Genomic DNA, 25217 nt, shown 5'->3' on the forward strand with positions numbered 1-25217 from the left:
TAAAATGTAAGCGAGAACATGGATTGGTAATGATGGGAAAAAATCCCAGAGCAGAGCAGTTTTCTGCATGCATCATTAGGATTGCATTAATACAGAAAAAAACCAAATGAAAATAATAAAGGGGATAATTAATTAGTTTTCTAGTTAGAATTCTACTGTTAACCATTTATTTTTTCTCCAAAACATGCAAAGTGGTAAAGCCCAAGTTTGATTGAATCCAGAAGTTAGATGTCATTTTTGGATCAATAAGCCGTGGGCAGGAGATTCCCTGCCCTGCAGCTGACATACACAAATGGTTGGGGTGGGCACATGGCCATATTAGGTCAAAGATGCCTTGAGCATCTACACCCTTTTGTATGCATACAGTTTCAGGGAGGGAAATCCCCCGCTTGCAGCTCATTGGCCCAGCAATCACATCTAACTTCTGGGTTTAGACCCAAGGTCATCTCTAGTTAGAACTCCAGTTTCAGTGCAACCTGACAGGAATTCAAATACTTCTACACTCTATCCAAAACTTTGAAAAAAGTTTTCAGCTGGAAATACAATTAAAGCAAGAGATGCTGTAAAAAAGATAGCAGAGGTTATACTTAAGCCAGCCAGATATGGTTTGAATCTCGGCCGGTTCAGCAGGTAATGGCCAAGATTTGAGCCATGTATGGGCAGGCTGAATGTACCCAAGTTAAACGATCAATCAACTGGAGTAAAACCAGCTTGCTGGATTTTATATGTTGATAGAGGCTGTTATAGCCACTAGCAGTAATTACTGTGTTCTCCCAGCAAGGATGGCTCCCCCTGCTCCCTCCCCCCCTCCACGAAGAGAACACAAATGGCTCAGTGGGAAGGATTCCCCCCCTCAACCCTGACCGAACCTTTGGTTGCAGGAAATAAAATTGCTCCGTCTTTGGTCGGCTTAAGACTGTAAACTTTGGAGGGAATATTAGTGGATATAGAAGTATACAATTTATTCTACAGAAAATCATTGTTTGACTTTTAATTATAAAGAAGTTCATTAGGGAACTGTACATACTTAGAGTTTAAAGCAGGCCTTTGGATCTCATCACCGCTGCATACTGGGAGAGCTAGGTGCTTCAAACACCACAAGATTTTGCTCCAGGAAATATGGAGATGTTGATACATTAGGAAGTTGCTTCCATTTTTTAACCCAATTACTACCTACTGTATCAGAGGCAGAGGCATTTTCCATGCATCACTTTTATTAGAACGTCCCACTGGTCATTGTATCCTCATAATATATGCACCATACATGATGGTTGTTTATGTATTTCCTATTTACAAGCTGTGTGTTATCGTTTTGACAGACATGAAGACTATGGTTCCATTGCCTCAAGAAAATAGTCAGCAAGACTCTCGTCTCCAATTTTCACAGGATGTATCTAAGACTGACTCTGTTGCTGAACCAACAGGTATGGGTGATATGTTTTTATTGCTGGTTAATCATCTCTCCTTATGGCTTTTAGTAATAAGAAGATCCCAAAGGACATCTTATGAAAAATATAATCCCTTCAGCTGTCACTAAGAAACAATTGGTTTTGTAAGCTGATGTAGAGCTGGCTCATCAGCATGTTAAACATTAAAAACTGTCAAAAAAGCTTTTTATATTTCTTGGAAATAAACAAAAAGACATTAGTAGGCACAGTAACGAGTCAACCCTTATGATTTGAAGTTTTTCGCATTGTAATTTTCCTGAAATATAGTATAAAAGGAGCTCAGGACAGTGAGATAAGCAGTAAGCTATGCTGGGATAGTTGTTTTCAGCAAGTTGTTAAGCCATTTCCTGCTTCAGAGTTATCTTCCTTATTTAGCAGATATGGGAGGTTGTTAACCCAATCTCTCTTGGACTCCCAGGGGTTTATTTACTAAAGCTGGAGAGTGCAAAATCAGACTCACTTCTGCATAGAAACCAATCAGCTTCCAGGTTTCATTGCCAAAACTTCATTGAACAAGCTGAGGTTAGAAGCTGATTGGTTTCTATGCAGAAGGGAGTCTGATTTTGGACTCTCCAGCTTTAGTAAATAAACCCCCCAGTGTCCAGGTCTTCTCCCAGTCAAACCTCTGGGCTCACTTCTTCATATACTTCAATACTGTCTCAGGGAAACTTTATGTAAGAGAGGTCTCTCTTTTCCCAGTAGCCAGGCCAGCACCCAAGGAAACCTCTGCAATAGCAGGGCCATTGTGATGACAGAGCCCAAAGTTGGGGTGCTTTTCAGGAGAAGAGCACCCAATTACTCCACACTGCATCACTGCATAGCAGCCAGAAGGCCAAAAAACTGAACCAAAACATTTACTTCAAGTGAGTCAGCTTTTGCAGAACAGATATTACTTTGTGCATCTGTATACATCAGTTCAGGGCTATGCAAAATGATTTCCCTGAATTCACGACTATTTGCCCTTACGTCTGATCCCTGAGGAAACCCAGATTCCAGGACCACACTGTAGCATTCCAACAAGTCTTCCACATTCCAATCCAGGTACTGAATATTCCAAACTCTCAGGGCTGTCACAGTGGACACAACATGGTGTCCCATGGCCTTGACATATACAGACACGAAGAGCTTTCAGCATGACAGTATCAGACTAGTCTACACAATTACAGAGTCTTCTATCACACAGGCGATAACATTACTTTTCTTGCAGGATCTTTAAAGAGAGGTCCTCATTCCGAATAACGAATGTCCCAATTGATATGTAGTTGCAAAAGTAACAAGCCTTTACTGAGTTAAAAATCTTCAAGACAAACAGGGATGTGCATCCTTACACAGAAAATAGTGCTCCAGCGCAGAATTCCTCAAACAATAAGCTATGCTTCCATAGAGAAAACTGGTGCTAACATAATCGTTGTCTTCAAAAAGGTATTCCATACTTGGGGAAACTCTGCGCTCTTAGCCCCCTACCACAGTCAGGGCAGTGCTGCTCCTCCAGAGGGGGAGCAAAATTCCCAAAAGAACCAACATGGTTGCTGTCTTCTCTTCTCCCAGAATGAAAAAGTGTTCCTCCTCACGAATCCCCTCATGCACACTACCCCCTTTCTGTTATACTGCCGCCCAAATCTCATTGTCAAATGTGACACAAAACTCTTCAAGATGGCACCCAGAACCCACAGCAACAGATGCACATCCACTAACATACAGTTCTACACTAGGAGAAAAAGGATAAATGGAGATATCTAGCGGCAGAAGTAAGGCCTACTTCAAAATCTCAGTGGGATTATAATACCATGTTACACGCTTCTCAATTCAGAGGGCAGATGTCTGACTGCTTAGGCATTGTGAGCACTGTGGATTGTTACACTGGTCATGGGGGTGTCAAATATCTTGAGACTTGAATCACCAGTGGTCTAGCTGTCTGGCCTGATACTAGCATAGGTTATGTTAATCCTTGCTGCAACAAATAGTACTGTTTAAAAAAAAAAAGGAAACCCACAATTAAAATTGTTTATTCAGCCTGACTGCTGCTCTCCGTTCTCCAAAAGACTCCACCCACCCTACTACATAGCTCAGCCATGTGCCTGTCTGTGCGATGGACGCTATGGCAGGGGAGGGAAGGTGTGCCCTGAGGAAGGAGTGTATAGCATGTACACTAGTCTGACCGCAGTGCCAGCCTCCCAACAGATTTGTGTGCCTGTTTCTGGCAGGTACATTATACTAGAGCAAACACCAGCAATTTTGGTGTGGAGACCCAACGAAGTTCTAAAGAGTCCCTAAGGCACCCTTTATGAATTCCCTTTATGGATTCCACTCCAAATGTCTGTGTTTAGAGTATTCAGTTTTGACAATATTCCCCTATTCAGCATACAGCCGAGGACAGACAGTACAGGATTGTCATACCTTTTTTATTATTCCTTTTTTTCTTATCTCATTTTTTTATCTTCTAAAGTGTAAATTATGGATTACTGTATAGATTTATGTAATATTGTAAATTGCTCCTTTGTAACTCAAATATTGGTTTGTACTTTTTAAATTGGTATTTTGCGATTTCTGTTTTTGTCTGTCAGATGAGGAGGCATTCATAGTTGGGGAAATTCAGGGACCTTGTCAGTGGTTTCATGGGGAGAAGCTCATTTTGCATTGTGCAGTGTCTGATTGTTCTAAGGACACCCGGGTGATATGGATGGTGGAACAGACAGATGGAAAAGTAGAGGAAATATCCAACACTGGAGGCAATCCTCTGACAGACTCTGGTTACATGGTATCTAAGGAGACAGAAAAGTCTGATAGAGATGGACTACTTAATTTAACATCATCACTGACATTAGTACCATTGGCATCCAAACACTTGGGAATAATTATTGCCTGCAAAATTTCCTCTGGTGGACAAACCGAGACCAAGAAATTCCAACCTAAGCCAATATACGGTAAAATAACTGCCTGTATTTATGTATATGTTTCTGTCAATATTGTTTGTTGGAATACCTCATTTATTTAAGTGAATTTGTGGTCGGGCTATAGCCATAGTTTTACATATTCTTAATCATCAGTGAGTGAGCTTTAAAACACATCTTTACTTCTGAAGCCTCAGGCACTGTGGAATAATTAATCCTCAAAGCTCATAATAGAGGTACTGAAGTTTGTTTTAGTGATTTACTCAGCAGTTCAGCTTTCTCTGCTTTTACATTGACTACAGTTAGAAGATTATCAATATCATGGCCATGGTTGTCCATATGTGTTTTTTGGAGGCTGATGGTCTTCTTTTAAAAATTCATATTGCCTGGCTATGTATAGTGTCAGCCAGGGCCAGAACATCCAGATCTTCCATGCTGTAAATGAGAGTCAGAAAAGTGTCAGAATTACATTATCTTGATCCATCCAAGTCAACAACTCAAAGTATTGAAGAAAATGCACTTACATGAAAGCATGGCAACTATCTTTTCAAACGTTATGGTCACCAATGGCATCCTTCATGAATATCCAATGTCATTTCACTTGCAATCTTGTCTTGGAGGTCAGAAAATATAATAAATAGTTCAATAAAAATAATGGGAAAGGAGAGATGAAGGTAGCTAAAGTAAATGTAAGCAACATTTTCAAATCAGTTATCCAGTGATTGCTAGAGAACTGTGACAGAAGATAAGGAGCAATAAAAAGCGTACAACATCCTATATGCACAGGTACTGATAGATGGCATAGGGAAAGGAATGGCATGGGTCAAAGGGAGCATGACTGCCATTATTTGGAGCACTGTATAGAGTGGCAAGTCAAATGACTGGAGATCCGGGCCGCTGCTTTGTATGTGAAAGCAGTGGTCAGACTCTCCAGGGAGCTGCCAGCACAGAAGAGGTACAGAATAGGTAAATCCTTGCTGCGACACATAATACATAAAAAAAAAACAAAAACAAAAGTATACATTTATTACCGTACATGCAATTTGACTGCGCTACAGTAATACATGCAAAAGAAGCATAATGCATTTAATTTAGCCTGATCTATATGTACAGTATTTGTATTTTACCTCTATTATGGCTATTATAACACTGTCAGTGTTATTTTATTAAAAAGTAAGTGAATAATGGCGCAAAGGGGAAAGAAACCACTGGGTGTTCTAAAAATCAAATAATAAGAAACAAAAATGTTCTTAAAGTTTTTTAAAGTTCTATGAAAGAGTCCTAAGAACAAAGTCCTTCAATACACGGTAATCACATACATCAGTGGCAGCTTCACCAAGAGACAGGAATGACCTGCAAAGTCTAAAGGAGGACAACAGGGGGTGCCAACTAAGTGCAGTATTAAAAGGCTCTTTATTAAAAAAGACAATTGGCAACTCACTTTTTAAAAAAAAAACAAGATTCACTCATCATGTATAGATGTCGCTCTGGGATGGTAAGCCTGCTGGTAGATTCCCCCATGATGGACTTCTCCTTCAGCTGCTGGCTCAGTGGAAAGATGCTGTTAAGCCAAACCTGGGGCAGCACATTGGCTAAATGGTTAGCACTTCCACCTGGCAGTAATAGGGTTGTTAGTTTAAATCCCAGCCACGGCACCTCCTGCCTGGAATTTGCATGTTCTCCCTGTGGTTGCATGGGTTTCCTCCCACACCACAAAGACATGCTGGTAGGGTCATTGTCTGCTGTCTAAATTGTCCCTAGTATGTGTGAATATAAGTTAGGGACATTAGATTGTTCCCCCCAGATGTACAATATATATATGTAAAGTGCTGCATAACATGATGGTGCTATTTAAGTACCTGAAATAAAATAGTAATAAGTCCTGGAACCACCCCGGTGTGTACATGGGGTGCAGGAAGTGATGTCACACCGGGGAGGACCTGTGGCAAAGGGCCATGGTTACATGTTTTGGAGTGTTCAAACTCCTTTCTCAAGCCATCTTGAGAAAGGAGCTTGAGTGTTTTGAAAAAACGTAGCCACACCCTTTGCCACAGGTCCTGCCCAGTGTGACATCACTTACATTCCTGCGCCTCACGTGTGCTCTAGGGTGGTTCCAGGTTCTGCTTAACAGCTTCCTTCTACTGAGTTGGCAGCTACAGGAGAGAGCCATCATGGAAGAATCCACCAGCAGGCTTACCATGCCAGAGCAGCACCTTTACATTATAAGAAAATCGTGTTTTTAAAAAAAAGTGAGTCATCCATTGTCTTTTTAAAAAAGAGCCTTTTATTACTGCACTTAGTTGTTATTTTATTGACCCTTATGGAAAAAATCAAGGTAAAAGTCAATTTACAAAGAGGCTATCACCCCTTAAGCTTCGTGGCAGTATCCCCGAGTGTAGCTCGGGGTAAACTTTCAGTACCAAAAGCGGTAACCCCGAGCTACACTCGGGAATACCCTGCAGTGTTGCCCCGGGATACCTGTTTCACTTACCTTGTCCTTCGCTCCCGCGATGTCCCCCCTGCAGCATCCCCGGCCATCTCCTCCGGCCGATGCCAGCATTCATCTTCCGGTTTCCGTTCCCTGCGAGCATCAGGATGTACGGGGGACGGAAACGGCGGGAAATTAAAAAATTTTAAAAGTGACATTCACTTAATACACTAAAATCACATAGTATAACATCCCTGTATCAAACCATTTCACATACATTTTGTCCCGAGTGCTTTGTCCGGCGCCCTGCCTGCATTTTTACTGTTCTTTCTGCCTGGAAACTAAGAAACATCCATGGCGTCCAAAAAGCGTCCCTTTAGGTCAAAAGCGGTTTTAGACCGGCTAGAGAACAGCGATAGTAAATCAGAACCACTTGCAGAATTGAGTGATAATGATTCGTGGGGGAAATTCGTCATCAGACACTGAAAATGATTCTGCGACTTTGCTCAGTGATGTGCGAACTTGGCGCTATATTTCAAATTTCAGTGTTTTTGGTTTGATTATTTTATTGAATTACATTTATTATTATTATAATATTTTTTTAATGATTATTTATTATATTATAATTTATGATTTCGTGTTTCAAATTTTATCATACCTGGGATGTTTACTAGACTTTTGTTCGGACAGATTTCAGTGAGTTATTCCTAAAAATTACAGGTCTACAATAAAAGAAGACATATTTCCATAAAAATGTACCGCTTTGAACACAGAAATATTGACATAATCATACCGCTAGGGAGGTTAAAAGAGCAGCAGATTCTGGATGGTGATAACTGGAAATGTTAATAAGGAGGGGGAAGAGAAAAAGGAGCCATTTGATGTGGTGTTAAAATAACACTTTGTGAGATAAACTAATTAGTGAAAAAATGGGGCTTTCAACTGATCATTTCACTGGATTACAGATCCTGGTGACTTTTATCTTTTGTGAATGGAACATTTTTAGGGAAAAATTATTATGAGGACAAAAGTAGTATTGGTGTTATGGTACCTTATCCAAGTTAATGATTCAAGAGTTTTGAATGTTTTTAATGTCTACTATTAGCAAAGCCGCAAATCATGGAACCTGTGAAGACAAGTCTATGTGATGGTGGGGACGTCCTCTGTTCTCTAAACCTCCATAATTTTTACTCCAAACATATAAAGCTCAGCTGGAGATCAGGAGAAGAAAAACTGAAGTCTGAAGAGAAGTTGGAAGAGAATAACGATCATACATATAACGTGCACAGTCGTTGTACTGTCCCAGGAAATCTCTTATTAAATCCCAACTTCAGCCTCCATGTGACCTGGAAGCACAAATCCCTGGATGGACAACAATCACGAGTCCTGTCCTGGAGAGATCCGGGTAAGAGTCTCCTTCTGGATCATAGCTTGATTTTCATTTTTGTCTAATATGCATCACATGAAAATTAATATATTGTTTAAAGTGATATTACACCCTCAGTTTTTTAAGCTTTTCCAGCAGCTGATTTAATCACTTACTAAGTATGCAGCTTCTTGATCTTTAATCCTTGCCTATGTTCCTGTTTAATCTGATGCCATGACTGCTGCCCCAGGTTTTCTATTAAAAGGTGGCCCCTTTTTCTTGCAGCATCCTATGGAGACCCTTATAGGCAGGGACTAGTGTTGTTGTGGGCATCAATAGAAACACCCAACCCTATAGCTTAGGATGGCAAGGCATTCCCCTGCTCTTCCCTCATCCTTCGTTCTCCATGCTGACTAGAGACTGCACTGTCCACTGCTGACTCTTTCCAATAAAAAAGACTAGAAGTTCAGGGAAACAGCCCTGAAAGAGCAGGAGCCAGCAGCATTGAACGATATAAACTTAAAATGTTAGGACGAGAAGAATCTTAAACAGTTTATTGGGGAATGTTTATTTATTGAACTCAATGTGTTAAGCTTAACAACGCTGAGGGTTTGGCACTGGTTTAATAAACTCTGTATAACAGTTATCATCTAACTGAAGTTCTCCATCTTCTTAATAGTTAAGTAGGAAAAACAATGTTATCACCTCTTGTACCGGGGGCATCCTGTTCACCAATTTACCAATTTCTGATTATACTAGCAAGCTGAAATAATGCATGTTTATGTCATGACAGTGAAAGGGAGGGACATGGTCATACAGCTAGTTTTGTTCTAGAGAATACAACATATGTGTTTATGTTTTGCCAATTGTGTGGTTTTAAAAACTAGGCAATAGCATTGGTACAGTGTATTGTACATGGACTGTTGGAGAATATTTGGGGTCTATGATGTTTATAATGCACATGTTGTTCTATAAAGGTCTGTCCTGGTGCCCAGTGATTGAGGAGGTCCCCATACCCCATGTATTAATAGAGCGACAGAACACTCTTCAGTACAACATCTCCGGATACTTCCCCGATGCTGTGACAGTGAGCTGGTACAGGAAGGAGAAAGGATCCCAGAAATATGTTCCTCTATCACACAATGAGAAGTACCAGATACCAGACATCCAGTCCCAGAGACAGTCCGATCACACCTATTCTTGTACAGCCAGACTGCTGTTCACACCGTCCGTGAAAGATGGAGAATCGGAGATCATGTGTAGAGTGTCCCATCCCAGCTTGGAGAGACCCCTAGAGAGAAGATCAGGACCTCTACAGGTGCAGGGTGAGTGATCCATGGTTTGTGGCAATTAATTTACATACACACTCAGCACACGAAAATATAGATAGCGGTCTATGTATAAGAAATTTGCTGTGCAGGTGTCTTAATAGAGAAGTATTTAAAAATATAAACAATCATACCTAGATGGCTGCAGCACCGATCCCAGCTGCAGCTGTCCCCTGCCACTTCTATGACCAAGAACTGAGCGACCAAACACCACTGATCCCTCAGCCCTCGGTTTTTAGCCTGCAGAGAACTGATGGCTGTCAGTCACCGGCTCTCTGCTCTGCTCTTCTAACGCTCACTGGAGCGCTGGGCTGTGGAAGGGACAGGAATGGCTGGCTCAGGCTCTCAATGACTCGCTAAGAGGTTGAGTCAGTTGCCGGTCTAGGCTTCTGGGTGGATCCCAAAAGTATAGCCAAAATAGAAAAGTATAGCCAAAATAGAGAAGTATAGCCAAAATAGCTTTTGCTATACTTCTCCTTTAAAGAAGTACTCTGGGATAGGCCAAGAAAAAACACCCATTAGTACACTACACAAAAAATTAAACAGTTAATAACATTTTAAAAACCTTACCATTTAGGAGAGAAATCTAATTGAATTTTCCTGACCTCATCTCTGTAATTCAAAAGATAACAGCATCTTCTCTGCCAAGGAGGAGGTATAACAGCTGGGATGACATCATATCCTCTCTCTTTGCAGTAAAAAAGAAACTGCAGTTCCCATCAACCACAGGGAATTGTAGTGAGTGTGGGTGGGTACACTAGTTGAATGTGTTTGAGAATCTCGGTCCATCCACCACTGCAAGTGGGGCTGAATGACATCACTCCTTCCTGGAGAAAGAACTACATAAGGGATGTTCTGAGACCAGTGGCTGCGGAAATAGGAGGCATTGGTTCAACAAGCAGGAAACCAAAAATAATTAATGGTTTGAAATAATAATAATTAATTATTTGAAAATGAATAGAGTATTTAAGAGCAACTACTGAGTGAACCAAAAGATTGATGACATATTCATTGAAGGTAGGAAATCAGCAACAAGGACATGCAAAGATGTTTTTGCCCTGCTTTAAGAATTCTCACAGACACAATGAATGGTTGTTGTATTGTTTGTAATATGATTGTCCTCTATGACTGTCAGCCTCACCTAGTGGCCAGAATGTGATATTGTTTTTATTGAGATATTTTGGAAAAATACGACATTATGGCCCTTAGATGAAGCTGGTGATCATAGGAGATGAGTATATTAAAAACAATATGGGGACCATTCATTGTGCAAATGCATCTGCCCAGCAAATTCTTTATAAATAGACCCTAAGAGTCCGGTCGCACCAGTACGACTTTGAAATTTTGCGACTTCCAGTGAAGTTGCACAATTGCAAAGTCAGATGTCAGGTGCGACTTGAAAGACATCTGCAGCTTGCAAGACACAGATTAGTGCATGCACTACTTTCAAAATCAATGCGACTCTGACCAAGTTGGAATCGCACCGATATGACCGCTTTAATTGTGAACAATATGGTGCAGCTGGCCATGGGATTTGAAACTCGCATGGCAAATCGCATGGCAAGTCACACCCGGAATGACTGGGCTTTTAGCGTTGATTATGAATTTAACACACTTTTGTTTTGCTATTTTTATTAAAACTTTCATGTTCTTCCAGCTAAACCAAAAGTGAGGAAGCCGATAAAAGCCTCTCTGGGCAGTGGGGAGGTAATGTTATCTTATGTATTGGAGAACTTCTATCCCAAACACATCCAGATTCAGTGGTGTTACTGGTCAGGAGGGAAGCCGGAACATTGCCCATCTAAGGAGACATATACACCTAATTTACATAAACAATTCAGTGTTACCAGTAGATGTACCATCCCTGAGAATCTCTTACACCATCCAGACTTCAGAGTAAGAGTGACCTGGAGACACGAGTCCATGGAGGAGGAGGAATACAAGGAATTCTCTATAAGAGACAAAGGTAAGAGAAATAAACTTACAGTATATTAAGGAACTCAATATTTTCCTCAGTAAAACAAGAAAACAATGGGAGATTAACTGAGTATACAGCTCATACCAGAGGATACAAAGTTATAAATCCTAATTATTTTATATATAACTGGGGTGGAAACATTGGTAAAACAAACCTTAACGCTTGGTTCACACCTACAGTCATGGCCAAAAATATCGGCACCCCTGCATTGCTGTCAGATAATACACCACATCGTCCATAAAAATGTCGCAATTACAAATGTTTCTGCATTCTCATGTTTATTTCTTTTGTTTGTATTGATATGACACAAAAAAGTGGAAAAATCAAAAGCTAAATCTGACACACTCCACGCAAAATCCCAAAAATGGACCGGACAAAATGGCACCTTCTCAAAATTGTAAGAAATATTTGCATTCCAAGTTTGTGATGCTTCTGTAATTTGTAATTAAACTCACCTGTATCAATTACCATGTGCTGACAATATAGAAATCATACCAGCAACCAGTTAAAATGGTGAAAAATTTACTCAACTTTTCTGTTGTGTGTCTATGTGAGCCATTGAGCATGGAGATGAGAAAGAGCAGCAAAGAATTGTTGGGGGATTTGAAAACAAAAATTGTGGAAAAGCAAGTCGATCTTCAGAGATGCTAATGTTCCTGTGTCCAATATGCGCAGCATTGTCAAGAATTTACAGCCCATGGCACAGTAGCTAATGTCCCTGGACGTGGACAAAAGAGAAAAATTTATCAAAAATTGCAAATAAGGATTGCTTGATTGGTGGCTAAAGAGCCACCAGACAAATTCAAGCCGACCTTCAGGCACACGACACAACTGTCAGCTCACACTATACGTTGCCATCTGAATGAAAAGGGACGCTATGGTAGGAGACCCAGGAGGACCCCACTGCTGATACAGGAACATAAAAAAGCCAGATTGGAGTTTGCCAAAACTTACCTGAGGAAGCCAAAATTCTTTTGGGTGAATGTGCTGTCGACAGACGAAACAAAATAACAGCTTTTTGGTAAAGCCCATCATTTTACTGGTTTCAGAAAAAGCAACGAGGCCTTTAACCACTTGTCTGCCAGGTACTTAAACCCCTTCCTGCTAAGGCCAATTTTTAGCTTTCAGGGCTGTCGCACTTTGAATGACAATTGCGTGGTCATGCAACACTGTACCCATATGAAATTTTTATCATTTTTTTGAGACAGATAGAGCTTTCTTTTGGTGGTATTTAATCACTTCTGGGTTTTTTATTTTTTGCTAAATAAAGCAAAAACAACTGAAAATTTTGAAAAAAAAAGTTTTTCTTAGTTTATAAGATTTTGTAAATAAGGAATTTTCTCCTTCACTGATGTGCACTAATGAGGCTACAGTGATGGACACTGATAGGCTGCACTGATAGGCTGCACTAATTTGCACTGATAGGTGGCATTGATGGGCACTGATGGGGAGGCACTGGTAGGTGGCAGTGATGGGCATTGTCAGGCATCACTGATGGACACTGAAAGGCAGCACTCATATATGGCACTATTAGGTGGCACTGACTGGCACTGATAGGCGGCACTGACTGGAACTGATAGGCGGCACTGATAGGTGGCACTGATAGTTGGCACTGAAAGGCAGCTCAGATGGGCACTGATATGTGGCATTGATGTGCACTGGTAGGCACTGATATGTGGCACTGATGGGCACTGGCAGGTGGCATTGATGGGCACTGACAGGTGGCACTGATGGGGCTACACTGATCATTAGGGCACTGATCATCAGTGCTCTAATGATCAGTGTACATGTCCCCTCTGAGGAATGCCGATTACCAGCCCTCCTCTCGAGCTGTCTGCATGACAGCTCATGAGGATAGGAATGCCGATAACCACATAACAGAGCCGACGTCTTTGGCTCTTTCCGCCGGGGGCACACACGCACAGTTAGAGTGGGAGGACGTCATATGACATCCTCCCAGAAAAAGAGAACCGCCACCCGTCCCTCATTTCCTTATATGGCGGGTGGGAGGCGATTAAAGAAAAGAATACAGCCCCTACAGTTACACATGGTGGAGGGTCGCTGATGTTTTGGGGTTGGTTTGCTGCTTTAGGCCCTGGATGTCTTGACCGTGTGCATGGCATTTTGAAATCTGAAGACTACCAAAGATTTCTAGGGTGCAATGTAGGGCGCAATGTCAGATAGTTGAGTTTTGGCCATGACTGTATGCAGTTTGCTTTTGATCTGTTTCTGTAGTGTTTTTTATTGTGTGTTTTGCATTTTTGATGCATTTTTATGCTTTTTTTTTTCAATTTATTGTTGGGCAGATTGAAAAACACAAAATGCATCAAAAATGCACTGCATGCTTTTCTGCAGCATCTCCATTGAAGTCTATTAAACCAAAAATGCACCATTTTGGTATTTAAAAATGCCCCTGATCCTTTCCAAAAACGCAGCAACTAAAAAAAGCATAGATGTGAACATGTCCCATAGGAAACCATGTTACACGCACTGTAGTGCGTTTCTGTAAAAAGCATAAAAAAAATGCATAAGTGTGAATCACGTGTGATTAAGTTGTGGGGCAGCACAGTAGATTAATGGGTCTGCTTTACAGCGCTAGGGTCCCCAATTAAAATCCTTGGACTATCTCTGCATGGGATTTGCATGTTCTCCTTGTGCTTGTATGGGTTTCTGTGGTTTCCTCCCACACCCCAAAGACATGCTGGTAAATTAATTGGCTCCTATTTACATTGGTCCTAGTATGTATATATCTGGTCAGGTAAGTAGCAGAGGGGGTTGTTAATCAGTTTCAGCTGCTTTGGTGTTAATGAAATTAACAACAGGTGCACTAGATGGGCAACAATGAGACGACCCTCAAAACAGAAATGTTTTTATAGGTGGAGGCAACTAAAATTTTTTCCCTACTCATCTTTTCTGACTGTTTTTCACTAGTTTTGCATTTGGTTAGGGTCAGTGTCACTACTGACATCAATATGTGCCATTGCCAGAAGGTTTGCTGTGTCTCCCAGCACAGTCTCAAGAGCATGGAGGAGATTCCAGGAGACAGGCAGTTACTCTAGGAGAGCTGGACAGGGCCGTAGAAGGTCCTTAACCCATCAGCAGGACCGGTACCTGCAAGGAGGAACAAGAGGAGCACTGCCAGAGCCCTGCAAAATGACCTCCAGCAGGCCACTGGTGTAAATGTCTCTGACCAAACAATAAGAAACAGACTTCATAGGGTGGCCTGAGGGCCAGGCGTCCTCTAGTGGGCCCTGTGCTCACTTTCTGGCACCAGAAAGCTTGATTGGCATTTGCCATTGAACATCAGAATTGGCAGGTCCACCAATGGTGCCCTGTGCTTTTCACAGATGAGAGCAGGTTCACCCTGAGCACATGTGACAGACGTGAAAGGGTCTGGAGAAGCCGTGGAGAACGTTCTGCTGCCTGTAACATGGTTCAGCATGACCATTTTGGTGGTGGGTCAGTGATGGTCTGGAGAGGCATATCCATGGAGGGACGCACAGACCTCTACAGGCTAGACAATGGCACCCTGACTGCCATTAGGTATCAGAATAAAATCCTTGGACCCATTGTCAGCCCCTACTCTGGTGCAGTGGGTCCTGGATTCCTCCTGGTGCATGACAATGCCCGGCCTCATGTGGTGAGAGTATGCAGGCAGTTCCTGGAGAATGAAGGAATTGATACCATTGAATGGCCCCCACGCTTGCCTGACCTAAATCTGATAGAATACCTTTGGGAGATCATGTTCTGGTCCATCCGACGCCGCCAGGTTGCACCACAGACTGTCCAGGAGCTCAGTGATGCCCTGGTCCAGATCTGGGAGGAAATCCCCCAGGACACCATCCGTCGTCTCATTAGGAGCCTCCCCCGATGTTGTCAGGCATGCATACAAGCACGTGGGGGCCATACAAACTACTGAGGATCATTCTGAGTTGCTGCAATGACCCATCAGCAGGACCGGTATCTGCTCCTATGTGCAAGGAGGAACAGGATGAGCACTGCCAGAGCCCTACAAAATGACCTCCAGCAGGCCACTGGTGTGAATGTCTCTCACCAAACAATCAGAAACAGACTTCACGAGGGTGGCCTGAGGGCCGGTCGTCCTCTAGTGGTCCCTGTGCTCACTGCCCGGCACCATAGAGCTGGATTGGAATTTGCCATTGAACATCAGAATTGGCAGGTCCACCACTTGCACCCTGTGCTTTAAACAGATGAGAGCAGGTTCACCCTGAGCACATGTGACAGACGTGAAAGGGTCTGGAGAAGCCGTGGAGAATGTTCTGCTGCCTGTTAAATCATTCAGCATGACCATTTTGGTGGTGGGTCAGTGATGGTCTATGGAGGCATATCCATGGAGGGACGCACAGACCTCTACAGGCTAGACAATGGCATCCTGACTGCCATTAAAATCGGAATGAAATCCCTGGACCTGTTGTCAGACCCTACTCTGGTGCAGTGGGTCCTGGGTTCCTCCTGGTGCACGGCAATGCCCGGCCTCATGTGGGGAGAGTATGCAGGCCGTTCCTGAAGGATAAAGGCATTGATACCATTGAATAGCCCCCACGCTTGCCTGACCTAAATCCAATTAAACACCTCTGGGATGTCATGTTTCGGTCCATCTGTTGCCGACTGCCCAGGAGCTCAGAGATGCCCTGGTCCAGATCTGGGAGGAAATACCCCATTACACCATCCGTGGTCTCATTAGGAGCCTCCCCCGATGTTGTCAGGCATGCATACAAGCACGTGGGGGCCATACAAACTACTGAGGACCATTCTGACTTTCTGCAATGAAATTTCAGCAAAATGGACGAGCCTGCTGCATCATTTGTTCACTTTGATTTTCAGGGTGTCTTTGAATTCAGTCCTCTCTAGGTTGATCACTTTCATTTCCATCAAACGGTGGGGCATCCTTACGTTCCTAACACATTACCCAGTCCATATCAGCATAGATATCCAGCAGGAGATTTTTCCCCATTGAGATCTGATGGCTTTTCAAAGTGTTCCTTTCATTTTTTTAAACAGTGTATGTGAAATAGGGACCTTAGATTGTAAGCTTCATTTGGACAGGGACTGATGTGACGATGTAGAATTTGTAAAGCACTGTGTAAATTCTCATTGCTATATGAATACCTGTAATCAAACTTTAAACATCTCAATACCAAACTACCAACACTGTGCACCACCATAAGAAACAGTTATGTAAGCCATTCCTAGATATACAATTATAAGAGCTATAACTATGTATATGTTTAAATTTTATGTAGCGCCCCCCTGACCCCCTGCAGGTAGGATTGCACCTCCAGAGGCAGGGAGCAAGCTAGCATTTACCCCAGAGCTCCATGGTTTTAACAGGGAGATCTGAACAGAAATATGGCGCCAGTCACTTTTGGTCTTTTCAAAGTTTTAATGTTGAACTTGGAAGGAGGTAAAAGGTGTGAAGGTTAAGGGTCTCAGATACCACAGCAGATCACTCACAGGCTACTTGGATCCAGAACAAGTCCAGTTTCACAGTGTCAGAACCTTTAAGCCAACCCGGCAACACTGGAAGCATATTTTCAGATTCTGGTGCATCCTCCAAGTGGGTCACCAGGCCCTTCTGTGAGACCAGCCTTCATCCTGGCTCTCTCCAGTAAGGGGAATCCCCTGGATCTTCTCAGCTTTCTCCACCCCGGCAGGACAGCCTCAGGACCACCTCAGAATAGATAGGCCCCAGGTAGGCTTCTGAGACTAAGCACAGAGCTCTCTCTAGTAGCACCTCCTCAGGCCTCAGACTGAGGCAAGAGAGCGAGCACATGGCCTGTCCCAAATATTTATATCCTCTCCCCGCATGCACCAGTGGCCATGAACCTCCTACTGGGCTGTCTGGAAGAGATATAAATATTCATAACTCAGTCTAGTTGTGCAATCTCATACTATGGCCTGTGGTACCAATGACACCTAATGGAGACAGTGAGAAATGCTCAACCCAACTGAGCTTAGGGAAAAGCCAGATACAACTATGCAATCAGTCTGAGCTGCATACAACCCAGCCAAAAACAATATTTACATAGTAGCCCCAGTTTAGGACCTGTGGCTACATTTATAAATATATATATATGTCACTTGTCAATGGAATGGTAAGTTTCAGTCGCTAACTGTGTTACTTTTAAAGTGGTAGTAAACTCCAGATTGTAATTTTTACCTACATGCAATAATAAAGCTTACCTGTAGGTAGAATGAATACCTAAATGTGCACCGTTTAGGAGATATTTGCTCCTTATGACAGCATGCTCTCTGAAGGAACGGCATAGCTGTGCCATTCCTTCAGAGCACTGTGCCTTGGCCCGGAACTCCCGTGTGCATGTGGACGGCTGGAGCTCAGGAACCCGGAAGACAGACTGGGTGAAGATGGAAGCCTCTGCAGCGGTGACAACGTGCCTCTGGAGGGCTTTGTTTTATGTGATGCATACTAACACATTACCTTGCAGAGAAACATTTTTTTAAAGTTCGGTTTACTACTGCTTTAAGGCTGATTGGGGAACTTTTGGCACATAGACTTCAATAGGAGCACCTGAGAGTTTTTCCTATTCCCATTGACTAAAACAGAAGCATTCAACCCCAAGTACACCTGAAAAACCGCACAAAACAACTCCTCCAAAATCCGCTATAAACGCTCACACTAAACCCCCATACACTATCGGCCAAAGTCAACTGTTACAGTGGAAACCTGACAACTTTTGGTCCATGTGTACAGCTGCATGTCGGACAGAAGCCAATCTCATGACCGGCTTCTGTGGTATAAACATGCTGGAAAACCAGCAGCTGATCAGCATCCAATCAGCGCGAGCACTTACAGGTGTGTTCTGGTGGGGGGTGGGGGCTGTCCCCTATTAGAACACAAAAGCACATTGCATACTTAGTACAGAGACCTCCTCAATTTTTTCATTCAACCCGCTGGATTGAATGAACAAAGTCTTAAAGCAGAACTACACTGTATCTGAGCACCACAAACCAAAACCGTTATTTAATTCATTTGTAATATTCAAAACAAACTCCCCCATCCATCCATGTCTCCATGCTTTATTTTGCTTAGAAATCACATAGAAATACATTCCCTAGCAATTTTGGCTTTGGCCATCTTGAGTAAGGGAGGATGATGCATGTAGCATTTACTTCCTGGAATCCATCTACCCTTACCTCAGGCATGGTGACAGGAGAGTTTGCTTAGCTGAGAACCCTCCCTCCCCTCCTGAAGACTCCTGGGATGTATGACATCATTTGCCTAGACATGGAAACTGGGAAGTAGCTAAAGGAATGTTAAAAACAATTTACAACAAGTAAATATGATATACTTTCCTATCGATTAACTAACGCTAGCAGCATAATTCAAAATAGTCCATGTTGATTGAGGGACTAAAACTCCACTCCAGGTACTAGGCATTAGATGCATATGCAGAATAACTGGGAAATGGTGTTTGGCTGGATTTTTTGGTGATTGAACAGATACATCAGACGGAATACTAAAGATCTCATAAGACCATTAAATGTTTAAATATTCCCAAACATTAAGGTCATACTCCACTTTAAAGCTGAACTCCAGGAAAACTAAAAGTCTTCCCTTGCAGAGGGACTGACCCCACATTGCAAAGGTTAAATACTCATGTGGGAGGATAGTAAGAGTACCTTTACCTAGCTGATCCTTTGCTCTCCTGGCAGACGGCACTCCCGTACGCTAAAGAGGTGGACTGTCTCATGGCCATTGCATTGGTCTTGATGACACCAGAAAACTATAAACTGCTGGAATGTAGAGGAGCAGAAGCTGGGGGGTCTGGTCTAGCAGTGCAGATGAGCCATCAGGAGTGCAGGATTGGGTAAGTAAATTGCTGTACCCATCCTATAGACATACACGAGCAAATAACTCTTGTTAGGGAAGATCTCTGTTTTCTAAAGTTCATCTTCAAACTAGTTTATTGTCTTTTACTATAAGCCATCATAAAATCAAACAGAGGTGATTGTTCCAAAAATAGATGCATCCACCTTGATTTAATCTTTATAATTGATGGATAATTAACAACCAAGTCTTGCAGATAGCTCCCCTCTGCACAAGCATGAAGCACATCAGCACTGTGGGACTGGTCCTGAAGCCTTCTGGGGAGTGTGAATAATCTCAGGAAGTTGCAGGAGAGAAGGAAGAGGGTATGCTGAAGTAATTCTCCCCTAGGTGAGAATTGAGGAAGTGGAAATGGGCACCTGTCACAGGTGGGGGTGGGGATAAGCAGTACTTTCATTTTTAAGTGAAGGTTCACTTTAAGTTAAAAAGGAGATTTTGAACCAGACTTGTACTTCAGACCTCCCCTTCTGTATGTAGCTCTACCCTCGTGAGGGCCGCTGGGTTGTGGGTACCCCTAAGCTCTGCACAGCCAGGGAATATGCATTTTCTACTCTTGCATCCACAGTCAGTGAACAGTCTGTGAGCTTGGTTTTTTTATTTTATTAGGGGAAACAAATTGGAAAGGGTGTGATGAACCGTCCCTTTGTGATAACATTTTGCCCTTTCTCTTTCAGTTTTCTCCCCTTGGTGAAGCTGTATATACTGAGCTGTGTTTAATAAAGATTGAGTCATTTTCACCCTACACGACATTCCGACTCGTGGTTTGGGGTAGCAGGGAAGGATTGGTTTTGAGCTCTAATACCTGCCTTGGCAGAGCACTGGAAGACTTGCAGGACAAGGGGACCATTGACTGAGACGCATCGCTCCGCACGAGGAAGCCCAGGTGGAACGGTTCCGCCACAATTGGTTGACAGTTTCCTCATTGCGGAGAAAATCCAAACCACCAACCGGGACCCCATCTTTTTCACAGAGAGGTCCCTGCTCAGCCAGATGGATATACGGGACCTCCGAAACCAGCTCTCCAAAGCCTGCTTGTCGCTCGGGGAGGTATCGCTGGCTCCAAGACCAGAGAGGAACTGTTGGACAAGATTATGGCCCTGGACCAAGCGGATGCACATCCCACTTCACCTGATGCACACTCCGCTACGCTTGAAGTGAACAATGCTCCGCCAGAAGTGAACTCCACTTCACAGGAGGAGTTAGAGGAACAGAACAGGTCATCGGCCCCTGAAACGTCAGGCCCACTTAGCACTGTACGGAGACCCCTATACCATTCGGATTTACGACAAGAGGTGGAGTGGTGTTTGGCTCTGTTTGGCAGCGCTCCCACCCCCGAACAGATTTCCAAGGCCCTGGATGATGCCACCCAACTGCGGCTTAGTCACTCCCAGTCATCAACCGAGGGCTCGGCCTGGGAGGGGATTACCTCCTACCTTCTGCAGACTGCAAGCAGACCAAAGAAAATTCCCTACGCTGCTTTTAAAACTTTCTTAGAGGCAGATGGGGACATTGACAGCTTTCTTCAGGACTTTGAACGGTTGTGCACCATCCATGGTGTGGCAACCCAAGACCAGGTCCCCATTTTGAGCAGCAAGCTAACCGGTCGGGCTGCAGACGCATTCAGGACTGTACCCGACAGCTACTGCTTGGATTATGATTTTGTTAAAGAACACTTGCTGGCCCGCTACGCTCTCACCCCAGAGGCGTAATGCTTAAAGTTCCGGGCACTCAAGAAGAAACCCCAGGACACCTTCACTGAATGGGGACATCAGTTACAACACGCTACTCGCAGCTGGGTCCGAGGGTGTCAGATCACCAAGCTGGAGGAACTGTTGCAACTGCTGTTACTGGAGCAGTTTTACAATGGACTTCCAGGGGATGTTAGACATTGGGTCTGGCCCACGCTGTTATGGCTGCAACCAAACAGGGCACATCTGCATTCATTGCCCCCGGAATCCAACAAGGCCCTAGAGCAGCCAACCCCCTCGGGGCACTTCCAACCGACCCACCACTCGCTATGGCCGAGCCTCTGCCTACTCGCTACAGGACCACCCGAGTAACACCGCCTTTTCATGGAGGAATTTTACCACCGAGGATGAGGACATCGGGGTCTTTCATGAGGTTAACCCTCTCCAGGCTGCCACCCTGGACAATTGCCGACATCACCAACAGGTTGTCTATGGTAATGGCCATCGGGCCCAAGGATTACGGGACACTGGGGCCACACTCACCCTAGTCCAACCCCAGCTGGTACCAGACTGGGCCAAGACCAGGTGGTCTGTGGCCGTATGGGTAGAGGGAGGCCATGTCTACCAGATTCCTACCGCAAGTGTTTATCTGGACTGGGGGGCCGGGGCCAGGGACATTGAAATTGGAGTAATGCAGAAGTTGCCAGCTGAGGTTCTCCTTGGAAATGATCTGGGAGTCCTGGTCTCCACTTTTGGCACCGAGACCCCTGCTGAAGCTCATCCTGTCACCACTCGCCACCAAGCTAGACAGCATGCTGTCGCTTCACCTGCCGAGGTTCCGGTAAGAGTCGAATACCCACCCCCTGCTGAGCTTGTCCCTGCCCTGACCTGGGATTCCCCCGCTGATTTTGCTAAAGAAACAGTGACCGGACCTTAGACCCCTGTAGACGGAGGGCTGGAAGTGATCCTGGGGGATTGGGAGATATGAGGTATGAGTGGGACCAGGGAAAGTTGTACAGGGTCCACGGGGGAGCAGGGGTGGGTGCTGCCCAAATACCTCACCGGCAGATGGTAGTACCGAGGAAGTATCGGCGTGACCTCCTCCAGATTGCACATGATATTCCCCTTGCTGGGCATTTGGGCAAGCGACAGACCCTGCATCGCTTAACCCAGAGTTTCTTTTGGCCAGGAGTATCGGAGGACGTTCGGACTACTGTCGGTCTTGTGAGGTCTGCCAGAAGGTAGGGAAGCAGGGAGACAGGCCCAGGGCCACTCTGAGGCCCCTACCCATAGCCAGGGAACCTTTCAGTCATATCACCGTGGACCTAGTGGGGCCCTTCAAATGGCCTAGTCCCCAGGCAAGAAGTATATCTTGACCATTGTCGACTACGCCAGCCGGTACCCGGAAACCATAGCGCTGAGAGATGTGCAGGCAAAAACAGTTGCTCAAGCCCTGCTGAAGATCTTTACTCAGGTAGGATTTCGGTGGGAGATCCTGACCGACCAAGGCACGCAGTTCACGGCCGAGCTTACCCAACAACTTTGGAAGTTGTGTGGAATCAGACCGCTGTACAGCTCTCCCTACCACCCCCAGACCAATGGGCTCTGCGAACGGTTTAATGGTGATCTGAAACAGCTCCTCCGAATGTTCACCATGTCCCATAAGGACTGGGAGCGACATCTTCCCCACCTCCTGTTCGCCTACCAAGAGGTACCGCAGGAGTCCACTGGGTTCTCTCCCTTCGAGCTGCTGTACGGCCGGAGGGTTCGGGGACCCCTGGATCTCCTACGCGAACACTGGGAGGGAGCAGTGGCCGAGGAGGGGACCTCGGTGGTGGCCTGTGTGCTGGAGCTCAAGGAAAGGCTACAATGGTTGACGTCCCTAGTACGGGACAACCTTGAGACCGCCCAGAGCCGACAGAAACGGTGGTACGACCGGTCTGCCCGAGACCGAACGTTTCACTTAGGATGGAAAGTGTTGGCCTTGAAACCAGTCAGGCATGACAAATTACAGGCTGACTGGCAGGGCCCATACCAAGTGGTGGAGCAACTCTGTGATACCACATTGTAGCTCGCTGTTCAGATGGAAGGATCCGGCGAACCTTCCATGTGAATATGCTGAAACCATTCATCGAACGACTGAAGGAGAGTGTAGGTGCTATTTGCTCTGGCTACTGATGACTCAGAAATGCTTATTCTGCCGGGGGACGGACAGTCCCAGCTGAGTGTAGTGGATGTAGATATCAGCACACTGCTGCCTCCCAAGGCCTAGGAACCGGCCCGCCAACTGCTCCAAGAGCGCCGAGGGCTGTTCTCGTCTCTGCCCGGTTACACCACCACAACTGCAACCGGGTAGACATGCAGGGTCAGGCCCCCCTGAAGCAGGCAGCCTACTGAGTGCCTGAGTCCATCAGAGAAGGGATGAGAAGAGAGATTAAGGAAATGTTGGATTTAGGTGTGATAGAACCCTCTGACAGTCCCTGGGCCTCCCCAGTAGTCTTGGTACCCAAGAAGGATGGAACCATCCGGTTCTGTGTGGACTACCGCAGGCTCAATGACCGGACCATGACCGATGCATACCCCATGCCCCGGATAGACGAGCTGCTGGACCGGATGGCCAGAGGTAATTTTCTTACCACTATCGATCTCTGCAAGGGGTACTGGCAGATTCCGCTGGATGCGGACACGGTAGCAAAGTCGGCATTCATCACCCCTTTCGGCTTGTACCAGTCCAGGGGATGAAGAACCCCTTTCAGAGAATGCTAGATATGCTGCTGGATGGGCTGCAGTACTTCTCCTGTGCCTATCTAGACAATATAGCTATCTACAGTGATAGTTGGGAGGATCACCTCCGACACCTCAGGGAAGTGCTTGATCACATTGGGCAAGCAGGACTGACCATCCGACCTGACAAATGCCATGTTGGGATGTCCGAGGTCCAATACCTAGGACATCGGGTAGGATGTGGGAAACAACGACTGGCACCTCCGAAGGTGGAAGCTAGCAAATTGGCCCACCCCCCAAACCAAGACCCAGGTCCTTGCATTCCTAGGCACTGCAGAGTACTACCGTAAATTCATTCCCAACTACAGTGCCATTGCTAAACCTCTAACGGATCTGACCCGGAAGAATCTGCCCAGACAGGTTGTGTGGTAGCCAGAGTGTGAAACGGCTTTCCAAAAGCTCAAACATGACCTGATCCATGCTTCCCTTTTGGCTGCTCCTCACCCTTCCAAACGGTTTTGTGTTTACACAGATGCCTCCACCTTTTGATTGGGCGCTGTTCTGAGCCAAATCAGGGACGACGGGAACGACCATCCAGTGGCCTACCTAAGTAGAAAGTTGTTACCCCAGGAGGTGGCCTACGCTGCTGTGGAGAAAGAGTGTCTTGCCTTGGTATGGGCCCTCAAGAAATTGCAGCCCTACCTGTAGGGGCGCTCCTTTACCGGACTCACCAATCACAACCCCCTGGTATGGCTAAACCGGGTCTCTGGGGACAATGGCCCTCCAACCCTATAACTTTACCATCCAGTACCGATCAGGGAAGCAAAAAGCCAACGTGGATGGGTTGTCTCGGCAAGCCGAGTTGGAGAAGTGACCCTCTGAACTGACCAGTCCCAAGCGGACCCGTTTGAAGGTCTCGCCAGGTCTGACGGGTGTTACGCAACCGGGGAGTCTTGTGATGAATCGTCCCTTTGTGATAACATTTTGCACTTTCTGTTTCAATTTTCTCCCCTTGGTGAAGCTGTGTATACTGAGCTGTGTTTAATAAAGATTGAGTCATTTTCACCCTACACAAAGTGGTTTGGGGCAGCAGGGAAGGATTGGTTTTGAGCTCTAATACCTGCCTTGGCAGAACACTGGAAGACTTGCAGGACAAGGGGACCATTGGCTGAGACACATCGCTCAAGGAAGCCCAGGCAGAACGGTTCCGCCACAAAGGGTAATAGGGATTATGGGATGCTCCATTTGGTTTGAATCAATAAAGGGGGACAACTTCCTTCCTATGTACAGAGACAGATCCTGGACTGTTCTTATTACTTTAAAGCCGGCAGTCTTTGCGGATCAGTACCAACAGCCCTTTATAGACGAGGAACTCACAGCCCCTCAAAAATCAACATAGCTTCTTGTAAGCTACATGCAGATATGTCTCCTCTTCCCTGTAGAATTGCTCCCGGCTCCACAGCCGGCAGACACTACCAGCTTGCTTATGGGCCCCT

The 25217-nt window shown here is 44.9% G+C and overlaps 1 protein-coding gene across 3 annotated transcripts in view; it reads left to right on the forward strand.

Moving 5' to 3' along the window:
• The window catches only part of LOC149472050 (uncharacterized), a 481288-nt gene that overhangs the window by 51445 nt on the left and 404626 nt on the right, over positions 1 to 25217 (forward strand). The window contains exons 12-16 of one of the 3 annotated variants that reach the window (XM_089693286.1): positions 1320 to 1424; positions 4013 to 4372; positions 7873 to 8172; positions 9111 to 9458; positions 11119 to 11427. The exons of 1 other annotated variant lie outside the window; for it this stretch is intronic. In XM_089693286.1, the coding sequence (XP_089549412.1) occupies positions 1320 to 1424; positions 4013 to 4372; positions 7873 to 8172; positions 9111 to 9458; positions 11119 to 11427 (1422 nt within the window). The remainder of the gene's footprint in view (positions 1 to 1319; positions 1425 to 4012; positions 4373 to 7872; positions 8173 to 9110; positions 9459 to 11118; positions 11428 to 25217) is intronic. One more of the 3 variants, XM_089693293.1, reaches the window with a different exon arrangement.

The sequence above is a fragment of the Staurois parvus genome, unplaced genomic scaffold (genome assembly GCF_062004578.1).
Source record: "Staurois parvus isolate SC_StPar_1 unplaced genomic scaffold, SC_StPar_1.0 ptg000024l, whole genome shotgun sequence".
Lineage (NCBI taxonomy): Eukaryota > Metazoa > Chordata > Amphibia > Anura > Ranidae > Staurois > Staurois parvus.